Source organism: Necator americanus, chromosome II (genome assembly GCF_031761385.1).
Source record: "Necator americanus strain Aroian chromosome II, whole genome shotgun sequence".
NCBI classification, from domain to species: Eukaryota; Metazoa; Nematoda; class Chromadorea; order Rhabditida; family Ancylostomatidae; genus Necator; species Necator americanus.
In genome coordinates this window covers 19,759,250-19,786,700 of record NC_087372.1, presented here as the reverse complement: position 1 = coordinate 19,786,700, position 27,451 = coordinate 19,759,250, and the positions used below count along the sequence as shown (strand labels likewise).

The following is a 27,451-nucleotide window of genomic DNA, read 5'->3' as shown; positions in this document are numbered from 1 at the left end:
TGAATGATCTACTGAAATTCGTTCGGATGAGTCCAAAAAGGGAATACAACATCAGAAAAACTTCCTATGTAAAATTTTTTTGCCTTCGTCCTCGTACTCCTTCTTGCTAACCCATAACTTCCGGAACGTATCCAAACTGGCTAAAATTGACCCGCCAATCCAAGTGGAATATAGACGCTCCTAAAATTTCCGAAGTTTTCGCAAAAAATGAACTTAACACAGCACGAAACATAAATGAAAAATGACAGCAGAAATCACGGCGTGGTCCATGTAGTATATCATTTTAGTCAGTGAGTGTTCTTCTAGACCTATGTAAATGGAAAAAAAAATTTACTTCTTATGTTCAGACAAACTTCATATATTATAACCGAAAGCAAGCATTACTGCTTTTTGCAGGGAACTCCAGAGCTTTGAGGACACGATGAGGGAAACATAGTAGGAACGCTGAAGAAAAGGAAAGTGAAGAAAATCAATGTTTGGAAATATTATCAAGAAAAGCATCAGCATTGAGAGCCACAGTGCAATCAGAACGACAATTCAATTCACGTATAATTGTGCAGCAAATACGAGGCATGTAGTTGTTTTTGAGGCAGTGTGCTTTCCAGGTCAAGTTTTGGAGGATATTTCCACGATTACTGTCTGGGAATTACTCTGTCAAAGGGTGGGTATCGTTGGGTACCCACAGCTCCTACGACAACTTATATTTAGGGGAAATAACTGGCAACGGCTATGATTAATTGAGCTGCGTCGCAATTAATGACATAAACAGAGCATTGCGCTGCATTCGCCTTATGCCCCGCCTATTACGTAGGCAACGTACACCAACTTTCCTCATCGCCTAATAAAGTGCGAAACATGTCTCGCAGGGAAAGCTACCTCTGCTACTTCTTCTGGGCGGAGTATCGATCGTTTAAGTATTGAGATATGTCAAACAACTGCGGACGAAATGCCAGAAGTAAAAAATAACAGTGTGTTTTATTATATTTGCGTAAATGAGACAAACAGAAAATCTCAAGTCTCAAGAGGATAAAGTGAAAAGATCCATCAATTAATACCAACATATTTTGTAAAGACCTTATTTTGGTGGATTTCAGTGAATCCGTATAAATGCTGTCAATGCACGAAATTCAAACAGTTGCTACTTGATGAATTCAAATTTGTCCATAAAGCACAAACAGATCCAATTCAAAATTTAATCGAGGGAAGAAAGGCTTGGTTTGCACTAGGGTGGATTCGAACCTCGCCACAGCGAACCTCTTCCGACTAACACTCACTGCCCTTCATCCCTCCGGAGTAGTCGACAAATTGGTAGCAGACTTCTCTGGGAGGATAAAAACAGTTACTTGACACATCGGCTAGCCCCCTGCAAGTCATTATATAGGCCAGTTGCACGTTCGTAGACCTCCAACGACTCTGAATTGAAGTGAACGTGGGGGTGCATCCCAAGCGGATTGATTAACGCCAGACTCCTTGTCTTTTAATCCAACTTAACATTACAAAATGTCAGATTGTATTCTCTTTCAGCCGCAAGCCAATACGGTGATATCACGACAAAACGTATCACAAAATTTCTGACTTACTAGCTGTTACGCAATAACCATTATTTGCCGGCTTTGTTCTTTGATGTTTCCCGGAAGAAATTTTCTACGTTTTCGCTTCATTTTCAGCATTTTGGTTTTTTTTTTACGCTGCTACATTCTTACCTTTTTGTTCTTTGAACGCTTCTAGAAGCCGGCTCTATCGCGTAATTGCGGTACAAACACAGCGCGCGAACTCAGTGACGTGGTGATGGGGGGTTTTTCGGTTCGCTAGTTCGGAATCGTTTGTACGGTACCATCTGTATAAGACCGCAGTGTATTACTTGATCCACAGGTAGACCAAGAGACTGCTTGAGATTCGGTGTAATCTACATGGTTTCTTGCACGAACTGTGGCGACAAGGATGCTGGCGAACCGGCACAAGCGTTGCATGTCCGCATCGAAGAGCACGTGAATGGGAAGAATAGGTTACGAGAATGGATACCTTTAGGCGCCCATAGAACACAAACCAGGGTCCAAATCCTAGTGCACAAATCTAAAACGTTTGGTCGAAAATCGCTGGAAACATTTTGGATCCAAGCCAAAACTCCAAAATGAACCGCAAGGACGAATGACTGTCGACAACGCAGGAACTCGCACCATATCTCGGATGGTTCTTATGATCCGAACGAGACACTCGAACCATTCGCTCTCGTGATCGATCACTCAGAGGTCCATGCCAGGTGTCTCCGATCCAAGGTGAGCATTCAGTTGCTAAGTTGGTAATTGGAAAAGGAGGCACTGAGTTCATCAGCTTAGTTGTGGAGAGGTTTGATTCGTTTAAACTGTGGACAGAATCGGCCATTTCAGGCTCTGAAGAAGGCGATTTTGCCAAAATGTTAGCCAATAAAATTATTTAACAAACTCGTTTACAGTTCATCAAAAAGCAATAGGAAAGATTTCATAGCTTTCTTCTTAAACGCGCCAGTTCTACATTTGGAGAGCATTTAAACTCCAACTTTGAACACTCCTTCGATACCAATATAATGTAGATACTATTTGAAAGAATAACTCAAGGTATGGGTTTTCCACCTGTTTTTCCCAACATTTATCACAAAATGATGTTTTAACATGAAATGACGAGAATGACATCATCGTACTGATAAAGATAAGGTTCCCCCTCAGATCATGTAAACTGTTGGCTTCTATTTAAGCGGCCGTCTGGATGCGTGTTTTAACCTTCTGAAGAAAGCACGTGACCAAACTGAGGGAAACGGGGAACGGTCAAGAGGTACCCGTATGATGTGCCGCCGCGTATCCCGGAGGCTAATGAGCGTCGTTAATTGCACCTCGCGTCTCCTGATACCCTCATAATCGCTACAGTAGCCTGATTGCTCCTCTTGTGCTACGTCTTCAAGACGCCCCGCCCACTCCGCCCTCCCCTCCCATTTCGCCGCGTCTACCGCTATTACGACGATTTTTTTTTTCGCCGCGCCCACAGCTTTTATACTGCGCTTTTAAAATCGAACAAAAAGGAAAGTACCTGGTATTAGATGTTGTTCGAAGGTCTACATAAAGTGTGCTTGTAAGTTAATATAAAAGAAGGAAAAAATGAAATAGGTTTGTATAAGTGACATGCCATTTAGAAATGCGAGTGAAAAAGAAATTATCCTGTCTCGACTTGTTAGGTGAAAAACACTCATTCATCTTTGGGAGTGCAAGAGATGTTACAAAAAATGTCCCACTGATCGGTGTTATGCTATCTTCTTTACCTTTTTTCCCTTTCTAAGGATTTCTTTTTGTTTACCTAGCTGGGTAAAACTGGCATCCAACGATTAACGAGGCGCGAATAATGTCTCGCAGACATACACTGTACCTAAAGGTATATCTCGAAAATACAAAGCTCTCTGTTCGCCACTAACACACCTAACCTCTCGTATTGATTTTATGTAGAGAATAGATAAAAATGAAGCGATAAAACGGTGGTGAAAGAAGTTTGAAGAACCATACAAAGTTCTATTATATAAAACTGTATAAAACGTACAAGCAAGTATTGAAGTACTTGACAGACGCTCGATATAAACGTTATATCTAAGTAAAATTTTGAAAAGGTAAAATGTAGAAAGAAGTTTAAGGAATGTATACAAAGTAATTAGCGCATAAATTTACTGTTATTATAGGTGCTGCAGTTGAGGTTGAACACGAATTCGCTGAATGACATCGTGACAAACACATACTTATGCACTACTAGTTTATATAGAAAACTTGGGGCATGAAATGTTTTAAATTATGAGATCTTTGAAAATATATGCATGTTATTCTTTTTCCTGGAGCATCTTTTATGATAATTTTTACTTATGTAAAGTTACATTGGATAGAAGGATCCAATTCTTCTCTTTTATTCCCAATAATATGCGCTTGGTTTACTATATCCGTACATCAGAATTCGCTGCGGCAATTCGTTTTTCACTCCCATTCCTTCAAAATTCGCACTATCCCCCGCTTCATCGCGACGCGAACGTCGCGCGCGGCGTTGATCAGAGAGCAATAGGGAGGCGGGGTGTAGGTGATCTCAGACGGTCGTGGAAGATGCCTAGCTGGTGGAGCGGCAGCCGTAATTACGCGGAGGAGCGCGGTGCTGAAGGGAGGACATGAGCGGTCAGCCGGTTTTCACGGGTACCTCTTGTCCCGCACCCGAGGGAAACGTGCAAAAAAAAAAGACGTGCGGAGATATCATAAAGGTGAACATGGGCAGTGGCTATGAAACGCTTGCAACGTCTCATTTTCCTTCTTGCGAAAAGCACACGAAGCGATACTATTGCAACACGGGCACCAAATCGACGCCGTGAGATCCGTGTCACCCCATTTTATAGTTATGTAGCGTCGTCGCACCAATTCGACGCAGGACCTGTCTCACCTCATTTTACCGCTCTACGACGCCGGCTCATGAAATTAACCCCCGTATGACCCAACTCTCCCCATTTCGTAGCATTATCTGGTACCGACGCACCAATTCAACGCTGTTGGACCCGCCCATTTTCGAATTTCGCGACACACAGACAAACACACACATACACACAGACTAAGGCCGTTATTATATGCCAGTCTGAACGTTCGCCTAAATCCGGACTTCGGACTTTCTCCGGTGTTCGTTTCGCTCCATTTCAATGATCAATTACACCTAATTAGATCTGTGTCTTTCTAACAACGCTTTCTTCCTCTCTTTTATTATAAATAAAGGAGAAAGAATTCATAGTTTTCTACCTAAACGCGCCAGTTCTACATTTGTAGAATCCTTCCTCTAACTTATCACAGAATGATGTGTTGACGTAAAATGACATGAACAAAATCATCGTACGAATAAAGATAAGGTTCCACGTCAGATCATGTAAACCGTTCGCTACTATTTAAACGGCTGTTTGCATTAGTGTTTTCACTTTCTAAAGAAGGTGATTTATCAACTTGAGGTAAAAGGAAACAGATACCCGGAAGAGTCATGAAGGGGCAACGCAACAGGTGAAGGGGTCAAGGATATGAAACAGTTGCAACATCTCATTTATTTTTTGTGACATCTACACGAAGTTGTTGCGCGATACTACTGCACCACGGTATACCGTTCCACGCCGTTGGACCCGTCTCACCCCATTTCATAGCTTCGTGGGGTTGGCGCACCAATCGAAGTCCATCGCACCCTGCTTTTGGAATTTTGCGACTCACACTCACACACACCACACGCACGCGACAGAATAAGCTCGTTATTTTATAGAATGATCATGATCATGATATTCACACCAACTCATTTCCTTATCTTTTCACTATAATGGATGCATGCTTAACATTCTGTATACCAGATACCATTTCAAAAAATCTATAACAGGAATCTAAAAATAGGAAATATAGGTTGTCTCAAAAGAAATGCGTAAGTGCCCTTGTTCCGAATTTTTTCCAAACTATTTTCAACAAATGTTTGAGTGGACTTTCAGTGTTTCATTTTGTTCGTTCTTTCATTGCTATAATTGAATTTGATTGATTTTCAAAGAAAATATTTTTGTCTAGTGATGAGTGACCGAAAGTGGCTGTACGACTTTAAACAAAGCAAGACGGCCGCCCATTGTCACCGCTCACTGTCCCTCGTGTTTGGACAAGACGTTATCTCCAGAAGCCAGTGCCGCCGTTGGTTTCAGCGTTTTGCTAATGGAAACGAATCCCTCGGAGACGAAGAATACGATAGCCCCCCAGTCGTCGTCGATAACCAAGGGCTGCTAGCCGGAATCGAGGAGGATTCCACTCAGACTGTTCGCTCTCTTGCAGAGCACTTCAGATGCTCCAAAGATCAGAAGATCGAGTACTTCGACGCGGTGAAAATTTGGGTGGACAACTTTTCTACCGCGACGGCCTCCATTCCTTGCGTGGGCGATGGAAGAGTGTCGCTGATAATTGTGGACAATATATTGCTGAATAAACTTGCTCCTGTCATTACTTGTAATATTTGAATCGTAGCGTTAAAACGAGCATTTCTTTTGAGACAAATAGTGAAAGTTTCGTCGAAGCAAGGACACGAATGATGAAAATAGACATCTCGTGAATTTCTCTATATTCTCTATACTCTCCAGGATGCAACAAACCTGTGGTGCAGTGATCCTCACTTTGGTATCTTGCGGAGAAAGTCGTCTCATCTGTAAGAAATGTATTTTAAATTAAGAAGAATCTATTAATAGAATAGCCACAAAGTTATAACTGCTAAAACGATTTCGGGAAGCATGAAATCATAAAAAAAAGCATATGTAGGGGATAGTTAAAGCACAAGTTTGCCAGTTCGTCCACCGCTCTAAGCCTCAAGGAGCGAAATCGAGTGTGATCTATCAAGATACTTTTATCTGTCACGCAATAGAGCTACTTGCTCTAACATTATTCTAGCGTGCACTCAGCGTGAGACCTACAATTGCAACTGAATGTCCTATCATCCCAATCTTATCATTCTACTACCGCTGTTCGTCTGCGAAGTGGAATAGGAAAGAGAGAGCTGAAGCCCCTTTTGGGAAAATATCAGGTAGAAATCACTTTCAATACTATCTATTATTACGCCTCATTTAAGTCGGCAAATTATTGAAAGGAGCCACCAGTTCACCAAAAACCGAAATAAAACATGTTAGAGCAAAACAGTTGAAGTTGAAAGTGAAGCGTAGAAAAAGCTTGACTAGCAGATTTCATACAAATAAGGTTCGAAGACGTATATGTTAAGATTATGCGGGAAAACTGCAATTCGTGCTAACTCCCAGATCTCATTTGACTTCATTTTTTCATGTCCTGGAGTAAGTGATTCATCTAGATGCAACTGATGCAATTTGTTTCTTATCAGAACAAAGTCAAATTCAGCAGAAATTCTATTTCATCTCAATGCTACGACTGACAATAAGGCAAACAGTTTTAATTCCAGCCGATCTGGACATTCATTCTGGATCTGGACAGTTCAAACAATAATATTCCTACTACCAATAGTATAACACGAATTTTTACTGAAGGAAGGGCAATGAAGCTCACCTCCGACAAAAGTCGATCACCAAATCCTTGGAAGAGGGTAGAACCACCACTCAGTATAATGCTTCCATACAAAGTTTTGCGCACATCCATGTCACATTTCTGCAAAGACTTACTTAATGGATTTATTCAAGATTTAGGAATTTAATTAAATGACAAGTTATCTCGAAAAAATTGATGTTCCCTATCTGCGGCAAGAACTGTAGACGGTTAGCCGGGTACCATGGCTACAAAATCAACTTCAATTCAGAATCACTTGAAGTTCATGAGTTTTTGTTGGAGGACGAACATGGACGAATAATAATGGCTCAATTGACTTCAACGGTAAGCGAATGTTACGGCCTAACGTGTCTTATTCGCTTCTTCGCTGACGTGAGTCGTTATTGAACGTATATGAGCCCATCCTGTTCGATCTTGAGTTAGTGTTCGCACAGAATATGTTCATCCGTCCCTGTTCCATATCCTGCGGGACTCACCTGAACTGCCCGTTGATTTCCAAATTTCCTGAGGTCTTCCTTCACCACCCCCATCCAGAAATTTCTTTTACGTCCTACGTTTTCCAGTTTAGAAGAGGGAGCATCTTCAAGGCAACTTGGAAAAAGCAAATTGATGGTCTCCTTATAACGTGACCAAGAAAGCGGAGACGGTTTTCTGCGACTACCTTAGAACTCGTGGTAAAACGTTAATGTTTTCCTCCGCCCAAGTAAAGTCCTTTGTTATGGCACGCATTGGCCAAAATAGCGAACTATCCGTTTAATTAGCTTCCTTTCCATGCAGTCAAGCTTCTCCATCACCAAGACGACGCTGCCAATGTCTCCGATTCGTGCACCATGATGCAGTGAATAGCGGATAGGTTACAGCTTGAATACATCGGGAGAGGCGGTCGAAAGGCAATTCGATAAGGAGTTGAATGCCGAACTGGCCTCGCAGCATCTTCGCTAAATATCTATTTCATAGCTGGAGTCCTTTTTCAAGATACAGGCCAGATTACAGAACCTGTCCACAAGTTCGCTTGATTGTCCGTTCACTCCTATTCCTGCTGTGGACACTGCGGAGATCCACATTGTGGAATTAACGAGTGGAACTCGTCTACTTCTTTTCTGCAGCCGTACCTTCAAGCTGAGAAGAAACGAGCAGTTGTCAGAATCGAAAGCGACAGTATTTTCGAAGTTGATGGCGGCACTTGCTCTGATGCGTGTTTCCTGCAATGCAGCAAACGGTACATGTAGAAATCGTAGTAATCTCGACAGAGTGACTTGCTGGATTTCACTCGACAACGACTGATACTTCAGCATTCCGAAACGGATATTTCTTACCAAAGATTCCATGTCTTCTCTCGGCATTCGACCTATCAGAGCATAGATTCTGACAGTGTGCTATCGCAGCACCCTGCTATGCATTCCCTCCTTTTTAATAATAGCCATAATAATAATAAACAACAGTAATCATGATCATGCTGTATAATAACGGGCTTGTTCTGTCAAGTGTGTCCATCTCTGCGTGTATCTGTGTGATGCGTGAGTGGTGTGTGTGTGTGTGTGTGTGTGGTGCGTGTGTGGTGCGTGTGTGGTGTGTGTGGTGCGTGTGTGTGACCAAATTCCAAAAAAGGAGGGAAACCGGTCCCACGGCGTCGGATTAGTGCGCCGTCGCCGCAAACTTAAACAAAGTTATAGAATGGGGTGTAACGGGTCCTACAGCGTTGAAGTGGTATGCCATGGTGCAGCAGTTTCGCGCAATAACTTCGTGTGCATGTTGCAAAAATTTCATATCCATGTGCTGCATTGCACCTGTATGACTCCTTTGCGCATCTATTTCCTTGCACATTTGCATCAAGTTGGTAACATTCTCTTCGCTTCGCTCGCCTTCTCTAACCAATGAAAATTAATAGTAGTGGTATTTTCTGTAATATTAGTATTGTTCTCTCCTAACAACGCCTTCTTTTATCCATAAATTTAGGGAAAAGAATTCTAAAAGAATCAAATTTTCTTTCTAAACGCGTTATTTCTACATTCGAAGAAGAGAACATTCAAACTTCAGCTTCAAACACTCCTTTGATACCAGTATAATCACACATACACACATTATGCACACACAATACACATATACACGCATACATACCTACACAGATACACATCGTACACACACAGTTGTCACAGAATTAATGTTCTAACGAAATATGACGCAAACACCACTATTGTTCTGATAAAGATAAAGTTCTACGTCAGATCATCATAGTATCGTAAATAGCAATAGTAAAAATAGTAATAGTTATAGTAATAATCCACGGATCTAACTCATTAGAGGAATCACAGTCGGTTATTCGCAAGGCTACGTGGCGCGCCCCTATGTGGAGCATACATGGCTAATCGCGTGATCAAAGTGACCTTGTGCCTGGAACGTGGGTTCAGGGGACGGGCTTCCTTTCTCTGCTATGCCAAGACTGAATCGCCAGAAGCTTGCAATCAAGTGACTGGGAGGCAGTTTGGAGTGGCCTCCAACAAAAAAGCCTCATTTCAACTCTGGGCTCCCACAAACCCGTGGAGCACGAGGCTTGCAACCTGCCCAAGGGATTTAAAATTTCATGCACGTCACAGTAGTAGGAATGGCTCTTGTCTCTGGAAAAAAGCCTGGCACGGTAGGACCAGCAAGGACAGGGTAGCAGGAGCCATTTAGGCTACCAAAACGGAAAAGGACTAAGATGGCAGTCTGTATTTATTACAACGCTCGTGGATGTGGCCATGGAAGATGTGATGATGCGAGCCAGCAAAGTTTAAGTATGACGTCATCAGACTGATCGAAGCGGCGCCACCTACTTAGCGCCGTTTGTGACAGGGGAGAGGAACTGTTCTTAAGAACATGCGACAGAAGAGGCTTTTTGGACTCCTCCTCAACACGAATATGGCAAAGAACATCACACCTTTCGAAAAATTGACGACCCGAATTGGACGTCTGCGAATGAAAAAAGGTGGTTTAACGTCAGCTTTGATTGTCTTCGCGGCTTATGCACCAGAATCAAGCTATCAAGAAGTCGAAGTTTTTATATGGACCCGAAGAAGTTCTGCAGAAAAGATCATACCTTCTACAAGGTTATAATTGGTTATTTCAACGCGTAAATTGCTCCGAGGGAAAACACCCGAGGAACTTTACGTCGGGATCCACTGCCTACACTGGAACGAACAGGGGGAAAGGCTTACTGAGTTTTGCATGACGACTAAGACCGTGTTGGGAAGTCGAAATTCAAGAAGCCCTCCGTCTGCCCAAGACGTAGGAATCACCCGGTGGATGACGCCGTAATGAAATTGATTACATCGTCAACAGTAAAAAGTTCTGACCTGACGGATGGCGCTGTTAACCCAAAGATTTTGTACGAGATCGAACCATCGCCTCCTCCGAGTGGAATTTGCCTTCAAACGAAGGGAAGAGAAAACCGTCAAGTTCAGAGAGCAAAGTCCCAGAACAATCATTAACTGGGATCTCTTCGCTACGCTAGCAGGATTCTGGAAAAATGTCGCATTGGACAATATTGACGAGGAACACGACCGGCTCGCTGAACATCTTTATGACTGCACGAAGAAGGCTGAGAGTTTTAAAACCATCAAGTCTGTCTAGCTAAAAATTTGAGCTGATAACCCATCGTGGAGAAGCACGAGCAGCAGGCAACCAAGAACTCACGTCCGAGCTTCCAAGGCTTTGCAGAGTGGCTGTAAAGGAAGACCTTTGAAGGCATCACCACGCGAATCTGGCGTGGTATGGCACGTACCACTCTATACATACCACACACCGCACAGAACGCTACACATACCACCAGTAAACACTGCGCATGGCATGTAGCACAGTCAGCACGGACACCACGCACACACAGCATATCGCACATACCAGACGGCTCACACCGTGCATTCCACATACACACACGCACCCACACTCACTTCTCTCTTTCGCCTTCTTCCTCGCTTACTCTCGCCTGGTCTGTCATTCTCTTTTCTCACTTAGCATCTTCTCTTCCTCGCAGTATCTCCCCTAATCCTTCTCACTCTCCTCTTCGCCCTCCTCATCACCTGCTCTGTCAGTCCCTTTCACTCAATCAACCTCACTTTTTTCCTCACTCACCACCTACCTTTTCTTTCTCTCCCTCAGTTTCATTCACTTTCGTCTTCTCTTGCGCCCTCTCGCTTGCTCAGTCATTCCTTTTCACTCACTCGGTTTCAATATTTCTCTCACTCTCCACCTTCTCTTCCTCGCACTCTCTCTGTCATTCCGTTTCACCATGCTCCTTGCTCACTCTCACCTGCTCTGTCATACCCTTTCCCTTACTCTCACTGTTTCTCTCACTTTCTCTCATTTGGCCCCCGTACGAACCAATGGAGCTCTACACCCCGCACCTCTCTGGTGTGCTCATTTTGAGAGCGGATTGGCCAAAATTGTATAATGCCGGCAAATTCCAATGGAAAAATGCCTGAACAGGCGGCGCAAGGGGTGGAGCGTTGCAATAGATGAAGTCTTAAGAAACAGTATTCGGGAGCCGTCTGTTTACAGTGAAGCAGGGAGAGAAAGAGAGAGAGAAAGAGCACATGCTATGCTCGTCCAGACTTCGCCAAAGGCAAGACGAACACGGCTGCTCTCCGGAACTCACAATGAACGACCATCAAGAGGAGGAGGAGGTGAAGAATCGTACTTCACCCGGTCCCGACGAGTTTGAACATCTGAAAGATTTTCTGGCAGTTCTAATCATCACCCTGATGAGGCTCTTTAGGGGTTAACTGTCGGAATGGAACGTTCTTAAAGTGGAAGATAAGCATGACCAAAAGGGAGATCCACACGACATCGGCAACTATCGTCCAGTTCCTCTTACTATCCGTCATCTACAAGCTCTTTACAAGAGTGATCATCATTAGGATTGAAAAAGTGTTAGATGAAGGACAGCCAAGCGAGCAAGCATGGTTTCGAAAAGGATTCAGGATAATTCACACTGACCACATTCACATTGTTTCGAAAGTCACTGCGGTGTAGTGAGATTGAAAGACGCCGCTATGTATCACATTCTTCGATTTAAAGGATGCCTTCGACTCATTTGAGACAGAGAGTCATGCAAGCCTTGGTCAAGCAAGGCGTTCCTACTCAGTGTATAAAGGTACTTCGAGTGTTGTACAGTAACGTCACAATAGGAATCTTACAAGAATATCATCATGGTTGATTGTCGGTAGCTAGACCATCTGGGCTTCGCTGACGACATCGTTCTGATGTCATCTAGATAAGCCAAGCAGAACTAATAATGACCGAATTCAACGAAACATGTGGATGCATCGGTTTTCAGCTGAATTTGAAAAAGACAATGTTCATGCTCAATGGATGGGTCACGGATGCCCATTTACGCTCAACAGAACTAACATACCCGGATGCACCAGCTACGTTTTCGGGGTTGGGAAATGAACATGAAGACCTGACCCCCTAGTTGGGCAGAAAGAAACGAGCGGCAGGAGAAGCGTAAAAGAGCATCGAGGATGTAGTTAAAAAGACCAGGAACACCGGCGTTATTTCCTGCGCTTCACAAATCTGCACCCTTCGCAACCAGCAAGACAATGCGGTGAACGTTATTGAAGGCGCTATTGAAAGAAGCTGATGATAGGAGTATGTCGCTTCACACAATGTGAGACGGGATTCAAAGTCTTCTCCTGTGTCAACGATCGAAGATTAGAGACGCTGCCGCGTTTGCCATGGAATGCAAAGTGAGGTGAGCAGGACACGTGAGGCGTTTCAACGGCACTAGTTGAACCAGAGCAGTGAGCAACAAACTTCCATGCGATATCAAACGCATTGCAAGAAGACCGCCGACCTGATGGTCAGACTTCCTCACGAAGTCCTTCAAAGAAAATTTTGATACTCTTCGTGTCCCACGCGAAAGAAGGAACAAATAGGTGACTCCGGCACGCGATCGGGACAAATGGAAAGATTACTAGCGCCCACTCGACCAGTTCGAAGAACAACAGGAATCAAGGTAATAGTAACAGTAATAATAAGAATAATAATAGTAACAATAATAAAGGTATAGTCTCGAGCGAATCAGTCCGCTTGGGATGCGACAACGCGCTTGACTGCAAGTCGGAATCGCTAAGACCTCATAAACGCATGTTGGCCTATAGAACGACTTGCAGGAGCCCAGGAGCCGCTGATCAAGTTAGTGTTTTCATCTTCCCAACCAAGTCTGATATCAATTTATCGACCTTGGAGGGGTGAAAGTTTTGGTTGGCAGTAGGGTGGTTTCGAACCTTTGACCGTGCGACCACAGCGGGGAACGGTAAAGAGGGTCCCGGCGGATTCTCCGCGAATGCCTCCGAGACATAACGTGCCCAGTAGATATGCCGGCGGATACGCGAACATATCTCGATGAGGTCACGCACCAGTCGTTCATGAAGACGCAGACAACCGTCATAGATGTTGTTCTAGGCACAGAGAGCACGCAGAAAACTGCGCAGTTACAAAGAAATATGCAAGGAAGAGTGGTGTGAGCTGTCGAAATCACCGAATAAGTCAAAAGATAATAGTTTTAGATAGAAGTACATGGGTTTGCATGGTGTTCTAATAAAGAAAAGGAGTGAGTTTGTCTTTATATCACCTTCAGAAAGTCTAGAAATCTTAACAAATTTGAACTCTTTTTCTTCCTGTAAGTTACCAGAAGTCAGAGATACAGAAAGAAAGTCCAGAAATAAATTAGGCTACAAAAAAGCTTGGGGGTTACAGGATAATGATAATTCTCATTACTTTTGAGTTACTTTTGAGAGCTGGAATGTTCCGTTTTAACGAAAATTTTTATGCACGTAATTTGAAGCTATTAGATACATCCTTATCTCATACTTCACGTGAGGATTTCTCTTGCTTCTAATACGATTACTAAATTGAGATCACGTCGCGTTACAAAATTGCAGTGAATTTGTCTGATTCCCCAGAACAATTCAACAGATAGTGAATAAAATTCTAGCCGGTGATGCAGAGTATGATTAGCGGTAGGTAAGCGGAGTCAGCTATTTAGTCAGCTTTAGTTCCTACGAGGTACTTTAGACCGAGCAGCCTTGTCCACGCTCCGGTCTCCTGTGCAACTTTATTCATTATTTTTACTTGAATGAGTTACTGAGGAAAACCTCATTAATCTTCGATTGCTCGCTCGTGGACGCGGCTTGTGCAAAAAGGCTGATTTCCTGGGAAGAAACGTCGTTTTCTACGCCATTTTTTTTACGGTGACAAAGAAAAGATAAGCGGAGCTCGTTTCTATAAACTCTAATCCGAATTCCACACTTTCCTGGTGTTTCTGTGCTACGTCAATTTCGTGGAACGCTGCCTTAACTTTGAGTTTTTCTACTCTTTCTATTTTTTTTTTCGCTTCGCTGCCGACCCTCAAATCCATGTCATTTGCACACAGCACTTGGAAAAAAACTGTCGTTTTTGCAACGAATTTGAGCAGATGGGTTCTCCGAATACAAGAGAATTTCCTATTATTGGTCGTCCTGACCTACCCTAATAGAGTCATTGACGAGTTGAGCAATTCCTGGCCATTCTTCTCCAATCAGCTCCGGCCGAAATAAAATCTCTGGAGCGCGAAATCTACTCGTACCAATGTCAAGACGTGAACCATCCGGTAGAGGATAGATGAGCTAAAGATAATGAACTGACAGTAACCTTTTTTTCTTCTAAAAGATCTTCGAATGCAGAATGAAATACTAATGATAATATGCACAAGAAGTATCACATGTAGCCACTAAAGGTTTCTGCAATCAGGGTACTTTTTACACCTCAGAAACATTTCAAATGGGAATGCAAAGAAGATATCAGCAACCTTATCGTTCTCATTAGCTTCCTCTTTGACAACGTTCGTAGCCAAATAGCACGCTTTTTCTTTGATTTCGCGGACGATTTCAAATTCGCTTGTTCTATGAAGGTCTGTGCCTTCTTTGCGAAGTAGCAATCGTAACCACCGCGTCACATCTCTTCCTGCTACATCCATTCGTCCAATACTAAAAAATAGGAATGCTCGTAATATTCACAACTGCCGTGATACAGTAAGAAAACATTAGATTATATAGGACAGACTCCATATGTTAACGTGAAATGAAATTGGAATTTTCGAATTTATGTGAAATAGAGAAAACGAAATAGTAATCCCTGCAGCAATTCCGAAAGATGAAAGCTTACCGATTACCAATGATTTTTAGGCCTCCTCCAAAGCTCTGCGAGCTACATGACTGCTCCACGTGGAGTTCCTTAACACTATACAAACAACAGTACTTGGGGAGTCTGCAGATCTCATCACCCTTGCGCAACTGAGAATGCGGGGGTTCTCAAACTCCCTTCGTCGATGAGAACGACGTTTTTTCGTTTGGTGTTCTTGTGTAATGTGATTGGAAACGAACGACCTATTTACATATATGGCCTGCACACCTATATGTCCCAAAATCCCCATACATACTTGTGGGATATCCCTGTGTCGGAGCTTACACCGTATACTGCGGCGATGCTGATGAAAGGAAAGTAGGTGGCTGCGCGATATCCATGAGGAACAACTATAACAACGTGGTGGAGGAATTTGGCTCAACGCCACCTGAATGCGTCTTTGTACGAGTGCGGGATCACAGAGGACGAAAGCTCTGGATCGTAAGCGCCCACGGACCTACTGACAACGCTGAAGAAAACAACAAGGACGCTTTCTATACCCTATACCAGACCGCAGGTGGTCATTTTCAGAACTGGCGCGAATAAATGGTACCATGCAGTGAAACATACGTCGGGTAACATTCAGGACGCTGCATAAAAAAGGCTCCCGGCAGCTGCATCATGATTACAAAAACGAATTGGGATCTAGGGTCGAGTTTGAAAAGGACAAGAACCGGAAGAAAGCCAATTCTTTACTGAGACAGTATAGCAGCAAAATGAGATGTTCTCCAGTCCTGAACACCGTACTGTCGGTGAGGCAACCCAACAAATTTGAAGGGATCACTTCAACACGCACAAAGATTAGCATACCGATCAGCGAAGAACCACCGACGGAGTAGGAGTTCTGGTCTGTATCCAGATGATGAAGAATGGAAAGCCTGAAGAGGACGGAATCAGCGAAAAAATACTGAAATTCCCTCCACCGCCTAGAATTCGTGAACTGGCGAAGATCACACGTTCAGTGGATTGACGAAAGCATATCAGATACGCCATCATAATCCCGCATCACAAGAAATTATCCATCACAGAACCAAGAAACAATCGAGGAATCTCATTGCAACGTGTTATGTATAAGGCCTTGGAGCGAATCATCCTTGACCGGCCAAACAAAAGAAACCACGCGCTATAGACGCACTTGAGTATGCGCCTTGGGAGCGTACGAGTTAAATAACCTGCACTGTTATATGGGAAAAGCTTCCCATAGATTGCGAAAAGATGCTGTCGTACAGCACCATGCCAGAGCCCACACTCTAAGAGGTCGAATGCCTGAAAGAAAGATAGAATCTTTGGCAAAAAACATTACATTACATCGTCTTGTAACATTGAACTGCTGGTCGCTGTCAAGTGAACTCCAACAAACCGCACTATCCAAACTTCTGCTATATCTCCACACCATATCTCCACACTATCTCTGCACCGTTTACTGCATTGCAAGAAACACGCATCAGAGATCGCTCCATCATCAATATCGACAATTATACCATCCACTCGACGATGCTGATGAAAGGAAAGTAGGAGGCTGTGCGATAGCTGTGAGGAACGACTACAATGACTCGGTGGACGAGCTTCGATACGAGCGTCGTCAAGATGCGCCTTTGTACGACTGCGGGATCGCAGAGGACTTTGAAATGTGGATCGTAAGTGCTCATGCAGCTACGGAAACCACTGAGTACTACAACAAGGATGTATTTTATGAAAAATTCAGTACTTTGATATCCAAGATACAAAGCCAGAAGGAGGTAATTGCTGGAATTGATTTGAATGCAAAGATGGTACTTGAACAACAATTCGATGTGCTTGGAAAGTAGTTATACTCCACGGAGCAAACAACGGAAATCGTCTGACAGCCCTTAGGGAGCAGACGAACCTCAACATTGTATCCACTTTTCAGGGGATCATTGACGCCATCAGCTTACGTGGTAAAGGACAACCCCTCTGACGCCAGAAGAGCAGCAAAGTGGAATATGCTAACTCTTAAGCTTCAGCTCGATTACGTTCTGACGAAGAACATCCCTTTGTCAGAAATCCGAAAATAGAGTTGTCTGGGACGCCGCGTTCGATTCCGACCATCGCCCAGTTTTTCTCAGCTTGATGGTACGGTTCGGAAAAGGGAGTTGTGAGTTCGGAGGAAAAAGTTCGCCTTTGCATCTGCGAAGAGAAGATCCACATACAATTCTGTGTGTGGAGCCCGCATTAGTGGTAACTTCAGCCAGGAGAAGCTTCTGAGATTTACGTCGTCTGCTGAAACGTGATCCTGAGAACGAATGGAATGGAGGTCAAGAGCGAAGGAGTTTGAAAATTCATGTGAGGACAAGAACCCGAGAAAAGCCTACACTTCGCTGGGGCAGAATAGCGGTATTCGCCTGTCGTGAACACTGCCAACGGAGTCCCTGTCGGGGGGCAACCATTCCCACCCAGAGGGAACATTTCAACGGTTTGCTGAACCGACGAGTGCCGTCAGTCCCTCAACCCCACTGACACTCTGCACACCCAAAGACCGATGTACACTGGCGGACAGCGAAGAGCCACCGACGTAGTCGAGATTCTGGTCTGCATCTAAAAAATGAAGAATGGAAATTCTGACGGGCGATTGAATTAGCGCAGAAATTCTGAAATCTTCTCCTTCATCGGGAATTCGTGAACTGACGAAGACCATTCTTTCAATATGGGCTGATGACGAAAAGATACCTGACTACTGGAGACACGCTATCATAATTCTTCTCAACAAAACGTCCATCACAGATCCAAGAAACTATCGAGGAATCTCATTGCTGCGTGCAATGTTCAAGGCTTTGGAGCGGATCATCCTAGGTCGGCTAATCAAGTATCGCGAAGAAACACCCGCGACGAACAAGCCGGCTTTCGCCCTGATCGATCTACGATTTATCAGGTGTTAATAGTGAGATGATCAGGTTTATTGTGAGGAGAGTGATTGAAGTGTAGCAGCAGTATTCAACGGTTCTACAGTTGGCTTTTCTGGACTTCGAAGCCGCCTTCGATTCTCCTCACCTTCTTCTAGTCATCTCAACGCGTTTCGCGCCAGTGGAGTTTGAGGAAAATTCGTGCGCCTAATAAACGATATGAAAAGTAGAACAACTGCTGTAGTTCAAATACCAGCTGGATGTATAACACCGTTTGAGGTGGTAAGTGGAGTAAGACAAGGATCAATGGCAGGACTCTTTCTGTTCAACATCGCCATCGATGACATCATGTGAAGAAAAGTCTATTATTAAAAGTGTCCTGTCAACATCAGGGGACTGCTTGACTGATCTCAAGTGCGCCGACGTTGCTGCTATATTCGCGGAGTGCAGCATGAAACTTCCGCATGTTGTCGATCTCATGTCGAAGCTATTCTCAGCCTATGGATTACGCCTGCGCGGTAATAGGTGGAAGCAGATGTGGGCCTCCTCGAGACTTGGCAGACAGATGTACGCTGAAAAACAATGACAGCTACGAGAAAGATATTTGGCAGAGATGCGCTAAGTCCCTCTGCATTTAACTCCTTGACGAAATGCCTGTGGTCGACCTCCAGAAAATTAATAGTAGTGGCATTTTCTGTTTACTTAGGTCTGTTTTTCTTCTTTTCTTTTAACAACGCTTCCTTCCTCTCTTTTATTATAAACCAGCCTGAACGTCCGGCTAAAGCCGGACTTCAAACCTTCTGTAGTTTTCGCTTCGCTCCCCTTCACTGACCAACGAAAATCAATATTGATGCCTTTTTTGGTGAAATTAGACTTGTGCACCTTTAGCAATCTTTCTTCATCTTTTACTATGAATAAAAGCGAAAGATTTCATAGTTTTCCTTCTAAACTCGTCAGTTCTACATATGGAGAATATTCAAACTTCAGCTTCAAACACTCATTCGATTCCAATATAATGTAGACACAATTTGAAAGTATTACTCGAAATATGGGTCTTCCCCCCGTTTCCACCAAGAGTTACCAGAGAATGATGATTTAACACAAAATGACGTGAAAGACATCATCATACTGAGTTTACATGATCTGACGTAGAAAGATCATGTAAACTCTTCGCTACTATTTAAGCAGCCGTTTGCATGCGTGTTTCCACTTTCTGAGGAGAGAATGTTACCAATTTGTGGCAGTTTGTGCAGGAAGTTAGACGGTCGAAGGAAATATAAAGGTGAAAAACAACGGTGGCCACGGCTATGAAACTGCTGCAAGGTCCCTTTTATGTTTTGCGACATTCACACGAATTTATTGTGCATCATTTCGATGATGCAGGACATTGTAGGACACACGCACCCAATTTTATAGCTATCTGGCACCTTCGCACCAACCCGACATTGCAGGACACGTCTCACCTTATATTGTAGCTATCTGGCGCCGGCGCATCAATCCGACACCAGTGGACCCCTCGCACCCCCCTCTTCGAATTCCGTGACTGACACACACACATACACACGTGACAGAATAAGCCCGTGTTATATATCACGTAAGAATTATTATATATCATGATCATGATCATGATGGTATATGCCATACATAAAGGATAAAGTGTCAGGCATTAATCGATCCACTTGGGATGAGCCATCATGTTCACATCAATTCAAAATCAGAACCGTTTGAGATTTGCGAACGTGTAAATGGTCTATACAATGACTTGGGTTAGTCAAGTCAGTGTTTTTATCCTCCTAGACAAGCCTGGTACCAATTTATCGACCCCCAAGGGATGAAGGGATTGGTGAGCACCAAGGCGAATTCGAACCTCCGATCGAGAGTGCAGACAGCGAAACCTCTTACCGACTGCGCTACACACGTCCTTAGCATTTTCGACACCATTTGTTCTTCGCATTCAAACCTCTAAAGATGAAATTCGTGCTTTCCAAGAACATGCTTGCATATGATAATAATGCCTCAAAATACTACCAGCTGTTTGCCTTTGCGCTTCAGAATGGAAATCTTGATCTCAAAAACAGATCATATACCGGTCGACCGATAACCCTGGATTGGGAAAAATCATTTTCTTTCATTTTCATTTTTCTTCTCATTTTTTTCCCCCAAAAGAAAAAGGCTCAAATCTTTAGAGTAGCTTCAGTTGTTCTCTTTCAAAAGCAAAAACTAGAAGTTATCAAAATGCGTTGAAGATCTTCATCGAACGCCATGTAACATTTTGGCAGCACTTTTCGTTCACATTTGCAGTTTGTAAAGAAAAAAAAAACAGCCACCATTATTCATTAACTCAATGTTTTATTGAGAAAGATTGCACGGCGTCAAATTGGTGCGTCCGGCCAAACCGGTGAGACGGATCCAATAACATAGGGTTGGTAAGAAAGCGCAGAAATTTTGATCAGCAGGGTTATTGGTATACTTTTCACTGCTCTATGACTTCTGTGTATAACGAACAACAACTATTAGAAAGCAAATCACAACGACCCAAACATCGCTCTACATTTTACAATTAACATACTCATTATTATATTATCTTTTCGTTTTAGAGAGAAATATCTCTGGTCTGGATGGAACTTATCACTACGCGAAAAAGGAAAGTAATAATTGCTTCCGATTACCGCAGAAAGAACGAAAATAGTTCCGACGTGACCTACAAATCTATCACTGCACGCATAATAAAAGTAGGGTAGCACGCTCACGCATGATCCACGGCGAAACCTTCATATATGGGTACCACGTGGGTGACTCCATCTCCCGAGTCGAGAACTACTCCTGTTGTGCGACCTAGATATTTTTGTCTATGATTGGAGACACTGCAACAGACTATGCTTAACAGAAACGTAAACGAAAGAACAAACCGGATGAGTACAAAGAGAGAACTGCCTGCATTTGTATATGAAGAGCAGGAACGTTGAAGGACTCAAAGAATATTTCTGCTGCCTATAACAATGAATAAAATATCAACAACATTACGTACATTGAAGTTCAATAATTCTATTAGACGGACTTCATAGTATTCTGTAATAACCTGAAAAAAGCAAACGCTTGTCCACAAGTGTTCTTAAGGAAAAAAAAAATTAGTAGAAGAAAGGGCGCTACATACCGCTTTAGCAACTTCATATTTCTACAAAAATTTGTTCTCAAATAAATCATGCAAAACAAAAGAGAAGGAAGGAAAGGGGAAGAGTAATTCTAACATTCACATACCTTTTCTTTGTGCTTCATGGGATTTAGGGGAGCTTCAGTTAATAGTACAGGATGTTCCTCTGGAAAAATCTAAAACCAGAAACAAAAGAATATGCATCGAAGCAAAAAATATAAAACCTTCTTCTTTATGCAAATAGCTGCCGTCGCACCGTTTTTCAATCACAGATACTAACAGGAGAAACCAATTGCGCTTAAAAATACTTGACTGCCAAATCAAAAGAGTCTTCCTCTAGATTACCTTAGAAAGTTTCTTGGCATATGCAAAGATTGCGGTCAGTGTAAAAGGAAAAAAAAAACATTAGCTATCACTTTCTCTACCGTCCATATAGAAAAATAGATAAGCACCAACACTGCCGACAACTGTCTGGAGGTTCTTCCTACGAAATTCCGGCATCCGCAATCGAATACTCCCCGCAATTTTCTTCGCATTCCACGATATCTATGAGTTTGCAGCGAAACCACAAAAATTTATTAAATCGATCGTTGTTATCGTCAACGTCCTGAAGTCGACGGGCGTGATCAGCATCGCCGATTACCTCCAGGAGCCAGGCACCTTCCAATTCTGTAGGATACAAAAAGAACAACCCAATGTCCAAGGCAATGTTCACCGCGTTTCTTGTTTTGTCTCGGTCCTCATCACCGCCCATTACAACCCATTAAACATCTCCCCATCTCTTTATTCAAATGTTGTTTTGCAATTTTATAATCCCCACTTTGTACGGTAATTCAATGCACGGTGCAAACTTGATGCCGTTAGCGGCAGCTCGGTAAGGCTGTTCGCAGAATTTGAGCAGCGCGGGAGGCGCTTTATGGCTATTAAGCGTTAGCAATCGTGCGCTCAACAGCCATCAACCACCAAACAACATGCCGCGCGAGCGGGGCCGCCCTCACGGCACTGCGCTTGATGGTTATTGAGCGTTTGCAACCGTGCACTCGATAACCACCCAAATGCAAACCTGGGGCCAGTTGTTGGTTGTTCGTAAAAAATCGCGTCGGATGGACGTACAGAAGACTTTGTATCACTGTAAAGTTGATACTCGAATGTCACGACTCAACTTTAATGAAGATAACCTTGTAGATCGTTCCCCAAATTAATTGAAATCTGCTTCCTCATGTATTTGCGTACTAATTCAACAGAACGTCCTCGAACTTATAATATAAAGTAAACTTGTTAAGAGTGCGTGCGTTTTCTCCCTGGATCATACCACCATAATGCAGTAATTTGTCTGTCCGTCACGAATATCTACGAAATATCACAGAATTTGCGCCGCAAACCTGCGTAATAAATAGTAATATCCTTAGGTAGTAGGTATGAATAGAACTTATCCCAAAATAAAGTGTCGTCAGCACTCGCCCCAGCTATACCGCTGTTGAAAATATAAATCCCTAAAGGTTTTTTTCTCTTCAGCATAGATTCTCTTGTCTACCACCTCATGTTTTAGTTCTTTTGCTGAGGCTGTTTTCTTGAAGGCGGAGTATCACGAACTTGACTAAGTTGGGATCCCACTGCGAAGCGCGGGCAACTCTGTCGTCGTCCAGAGTCCTCAATACAGTTCAAGTAAGCAGCGGAAGCCTTCCCCCAAAAGCAAAATCCCAGGCCCGTTGTGGATTAGCACCGTCCTAATCACGTTATATAATGAGCTTAGTCTGTCGTGTGTATGTGTACAAAGAAAAATTGTGTAAGAAGTCTTTAGAATTTTTAGAAATTGACATTTTCTCATCTATATCTTGAGGCCATCTAGATTGAATTGTCCCACTTAAATTTCAAAAACAAAACTAGGTGATCTCAGAAATAGTAATTTATAAAGCAAGCCCTGCATAGTTTTTTGCCGCTTCAGAGTGGCACTTAGATGACTCTCCGCATCAAACTGCGATATACTGCGCGGGTACGTTTTCTGGCAGTGTCTCCCAAGCTGAGGAGCTCGACATGTCCCACTTATTCGGTAATCAGAAGCATAGCTAAGAGTGAATCACTGCAAAGATCCCCACCTTCTTGCGAAAACATGTCACAATAAAATTCTTTGCTTCATACAGGGAATCACTTTATCCATATAGATTGGCAACGACCTGTGATGAAAGCTAAGCTCACCATGGGAAGGGTGCTCGGTAGGAGAAAAATAAATTTGCCTATGCAGCATGTATTCTACTTCACTATCCCGGACACTGAGTACTGCTATTTCAGCAGTCGGATAGCACGAGAAGCTATGAAATGTCGTATAATCTCGGGTTGCTCAATGCAAGGACGATGGCTTCATTGTGACGTCGCGTTTATCCATTTTTCTCTCCGCCAGCTGCACCAAAAATCCATAAGCATCATCAAGTGCTACTCATAACTTCAACAGCCGATGAATTTGAATTAGTCGTATTTTATAAAGGTCTAGAAGAATTAATGCGCAACGGGAATTCTTTTTATAGGTTCGTTGACGGGAACATTAACACCAAACTAGGTAGTGCTGCAGAAGAAGACTACAGGATCGGAAGATTTAGATTAGAAAACAGGAACGAAAGAACACGCAATCGCCTCTCATGACTGATGTCTGCCACACACTTTTTTGTGTGGAAACCTTCATTCGCCGACATGGGTGTTGAGTAACGGCACGACTCAAGCGACAACATTATCATAGACTAATGACAGTGTATACTCGACGTCTCAGAAGTATCATCCTTTTGAGTGGTTCTCATAATACTTCTCCCCTAGCAAAAATGCTACTCAGTCACAAGATGGAAAAGAAAATCTCTTATGGAAAACTAAGGAGGAAAGAAGTTTTATACGGGACAGTTGCATCCTAAGGTGATTGGCACATCCAGATAAACCGGAAGCACGAAATCGAAATTCCTACACATTTTTTATTTTGCTTTTACAAGTAACATTTTACAAAAATGTAACTCTAAAACGGACGATGTCATAAAAACTGCAACCAGCACAACCAAAAGATGCATCACTGGTCCGCACAAGGAACATGTGACAAGATTCGAGTGGGGTAATGCATGGGATTGAATGTTTGACGTACAATGCAAATTATATTACAATAATATAATAGGGTGACTGGAACAAGGCATATAATGATCACCGAATTATGGAAGCTAAGCAGCGTAGTAAATTGATAGCAAAAAAAAAAAGAATCTCAGCGCTGCGGACAAGAAACGTTTATAAACTAGAAGAAACGATATTATCTCATGGAACTAAAACTGAAGCATTAGTATAAAAAACCACTGGTACATTTAAGATTCCTGAAGGTCACCATTAAAGAAACAAGAGATGCGAATATGTGTCAGCAACAAATGATTCCTCACAATCTGTATCACTCTGCTTATATTTAGTTGTTCAAATTGATGTGGTTCTTCATTTTTCTACTTTGGAGGATGATCTAATCATTAGCACAGGAGTTGAAAAGTTCGACTTTCAATGAACCTCAATCTACAATTTAAACGACCAACCTCTCCACAATTAAGCAGATAAACTAGTTATCAGTTTAGTTGTGAAGAGGTTGGGCGCTTAAATTGTAGATTAAATCGCCCATTTCAGGCTCTGAAGAAGGCGATAATGTCGAAACGTTAGCCAATAAATTTACTTAACAACCTCGTGTACAGCTTATCAAAATCGATACGACATTAGCACAGTGTAGTTCAACAGTTAAAGTAAAAGCGTTCAACTATTGAAAGCAGTAGCATCTGACCCCCTCATGCCGTATATATCCGTCATGGAGTGCACTTTTTTTTCATGCGCGCGCCACTTAAGAGGTTAATGAGGTGAACGCTCAAAACGTCAAGTCAACTTCTTTCACCTACTCACATAAAAATTGTAATGGGTACCCAAAAAGCCACAGGTATGCCGATGGCTAACATGAGAAGAACTTGTATGAGGTGGAATTACGTCACGCAGAATTAAGTTCAGCAATATTGTAGAAATTTAGAATATAATATTCACCTTCAATAACATGAAGAGGGGAAATTAAAAAGGAGAAACATCTCACGTTCATTTGCTCTTGGCTATAAATATACTGCCAGACTTTTTCCATATCATTCCAGTCCGTGACTATTCCATGCTCCATAGGATATTTGAGCGAAAGAAGACCTCGATACTCTTCTGCTTTTGGACCTAAAGACAAAAAACACCTCGTTCATATGAATCAAGATTTTTCCCGACTCTATTCATTTCGGCTATTTGTACAAGTGTCAGACATATGGTACTCCGCCGCAGTAGCCATCGAGTTTTTGTCTCTTCTACATTCAACTCAAAAAAGAACGGTAGAAAGACTCCGGAGATTTCTCCTCGAATGCCTCCCAAACACTACGTATTCGATGGAAAATCACAAGGAGATACAAAAATACCTCGACGAAGCAACGCTCCGGCCGTTCATAGAGACATGGACAACCATCTTACATGCTCTCCTAGCTACAGAGACGCTGATAATCACACTGTTACAAAGAAATATGAAAGGAAGAATACATAGTAAGACTTGTCGAAATTACCAAATGAAATAAAATAATACAAATTACGCTCACAGAGAAAGGCAATCCATGGCGGAGAAAAACAGCAAACGTACAGGTCAAGGGTAGAATGTCTTTGGGGGGAGGGGCACCCTGATGCACCAAAATCGAACTGTATCTGGGGTGATCGTATAAAGAGAATCGTGGCGAAACTTGTGGGAACTGTGTCAGTACTGCATCCGCTCTTTGTGACTTCAGTCAGATTACTGACTACCACCTGGGCTTGCATCGAAGTCGAAGGAGGAATTCGGCCAAGGTCTCACTGATCGTGGATTGCTGTGAAAGGAGCGACTTTGCCCCAACTGCGGAAGTCCAGTTAAAGTCGCGAAGCAGATGAATGAGAACAGCCTTCATGAAGGCTGACCCAACGGCCCTATTTAGAGCCATCAACTTGCGAATACAAATCGAAAATGTGTGAATAAAAGTTATTCCATGCATGCTTAGTGATCGTAGACTGCTATGCAATTCATTTTCGGTTCTTTTTTTTTTCTTTGGAAGTAACACATGATATGACTTGGTTAGTTATTCCTCATAAGCTTGTTCAGAGTAAAACGTAGTTGGGGATGGCCACTCAGTGGCGTTCTTGTTTCTGGAAGCAAATAAGTAAATCAGTCGCGGCCTTAAAAGCTAAGCATTAGTCTTAGAGGATCTATGACATGTAGGCTAAAGTTAACAAGAGAAAAAAGTAAGACAGATCGTCCAGAAGTAAGGGCTCCACTGATTTGCCCCATGACTACATTTTTTTCCTTGTTTAGAAGATTTGGTAAACTTAAAACAGTGGCAGTTCCAGCTCTGTCTTCCTTTTTACTTAGTAGCTTCAACCTACATGTCGTGGATCCTCTAAGAGTGTTGCTTAGGTCTTAGGGCCTCGACTGACTCGGCCACTCAATTGTGCTCTGTGACCTTTTTCGCGCAACGAGGGCAGATGCAGTACTCTGGCAGAGTGGAAGTTCTGGCCACTATTCTCTTCATACGGTCATAGTTCGATTTGGGTGCGTCAAAGTGCTCCCCCAACGACATTTTACCCCGGATCAAGAACACAGTAGGGTGGATTCTAACCTAAGATCTAAAAAAAAATCAAATCTTCGTCTAGGGAATAATTTAGTGAACTTTAGCCGTTTGATTTGAATCCTCTGTCATATCATACTCCATTTTGAAGCTGATGTCAAATCCAATCAGTCCTCACAAAAGAGTGGCAAACGTTTCGATGCATTCCTCATCCAAAAAAAAACGAAGACACAGGTCTTGATGTCCTATTTAGTACACAAACGTTCCTTTAATCTATTCTTTGGTCAAACAGAGTCCAACCACCTCCCTATTCCAGGAATAACATGCAAAACGAAATAGTGGAAACAGAACAAAAATACCTATGAACATGTCGCCTTCCAGCGCTCCAGCCATCACTCGGGTATGCTTTGGTCGACCAACGAAGTTGGAAAACCGCACCTTGGGAGATTGCCCTCCGGCGAAACCAGCTTTAATGGACCCCGAGCCATTATCAATCACAACCGGCTGGTTCGCGATTACATCGTAGTCCATGACCGATCCCCAAGGAGCAGGCGGAAATTCAGGAGTTCTACGGAGAAC

General features: G+C 42.9%; 5 protein-coding genes across 8 annotated transcripts; 3 read left to right on the top strand and 2 right to left on the bottom strand.

Annotated features, from left to right (window-relative positions):
* Nucleotides 1-51: 51 nt before the first annotated feature.
* On the bottom strand, nucleotides 52-27,403 carry RB195_018557 (uncharacterized protein; the record flags this gene model as incomplete). Of its 3 annotated transcripts, XM_013442730.2 has the most annotated exons (10): nucleotides 52-180; nucleotides 6,143-6,193; nucleotides 7,059-7,157; nucleotides 14,561-14,698; nucleotides 14,881-15,058; nucleotides 20,866-20,950; nucleotides 21,025-21,106; nucleotides 21,374-21,442; nucleotides 25,348-25,472; nucleotides 27,232-27,403. In XM_013442730.2, the coding sequence occupies 10 exons, from the start codon at nucleotides 27,401-27,403 to the stop codon at nucleotides 52-54; spliced, it is 1,128 nt and encodes a 375-aa protein (XP_013298184.1). The 3 variants fall into 3 exon arrangements, with proteins under 3 accessions (XP_013298184.1, XP_064041925.1, XP_064041922.1); XM_064186041.1 differs by lacking the exons at nucleotides 52-180; nucleotides 6,143-6,193; nucleotides 7,059-7,157; nucleotides 14,561-14,698; nucleotides 14,881-15,058 and having other exon boundaries at nucleotides 20,862-20,950; XM_064186042.1 differs by lacking the exons at nucleotides 52-180; nucleotides 6,143-6,193; nucleotides 7,059-7,157; ... (3 more) ...; nucleotides 25,348-25,472; nucleotides 27,232-27,403 and adding an exon at nucleotides 12,730-12,912 and having other exon boundaries at nucleotides 14,881-15,048.
* RB195_018561 (uncharacterized protein) lies at nucleotides 5,576-6,010 on the top strand (the record flags this gene model as incomplete). The annotated part of the gene is made up of 1 exon (XM_064186047.1): nucleotides 5,576-6,010. One exon carries the CDS (start codon nucleotides 5,576-5,578, stop codon nucleotides 6,008-6,010), a length of 435 nt encoding a protein of 144 aa, XP_064041928.1.
* On the bottom strand, nucleotides 7,994-8,398 carry RB195_018560 (uncharacterized protein; the record flags this gene model as incomplete). Its single annotated transcript, XM_064186046.1, has 1 exon — nucleotides 7,994-8,398. The coding sequence occupies one exon, from the start codon at nucleotides 8,396-8,398 to the stop codon at nucleotides 7,994-7,996; it is 405 nt and encodes a 134-aa protein (XP_064041927.1).
* Nucleotides 10,395-10,664, top strand: RB195_018559 (uncharacterized protein; the record flags this gene model as incomplete). Its single annotated transcript, XM_064186045.1, has 1 exon — nucleotides 10,395-10,664. One exon carries the CDS (start codon nucleotides 10,395-10,397, stop codon nucleotides 10,662-10,664), a length of 270 nt encoding a protein of 89 aa, XP_064041926.1.
* On the top strand, nucleotides 16,439-17,062 carry RB195_018558 (uncharacterized protein; the record flags this gene model as incomplete). Of its 2 annotated transcripts, none has more annotated exons than XM_064186043.1 (1): nucleotides 16,439-17,062. In XM_064186043.1, the coding sequence occupies one exon, from the start codon at nucleotides 16,439-16,441 to the stop codon at nucleotides 17,060-17,062; it is 624 nt and encodes a 207-aa protein (XP_064041923.1). The 2 variants fall into 2 exon arrangements, with proteins under 2 accessions (XP_064041923.1, XP_064041924.1); XM_064186044.1 differs by having other exon boundaries at nucleotides 16,517-17,062.
* Nucleotides 27,404-27,451: the final 48 nt, after the last annotated feature.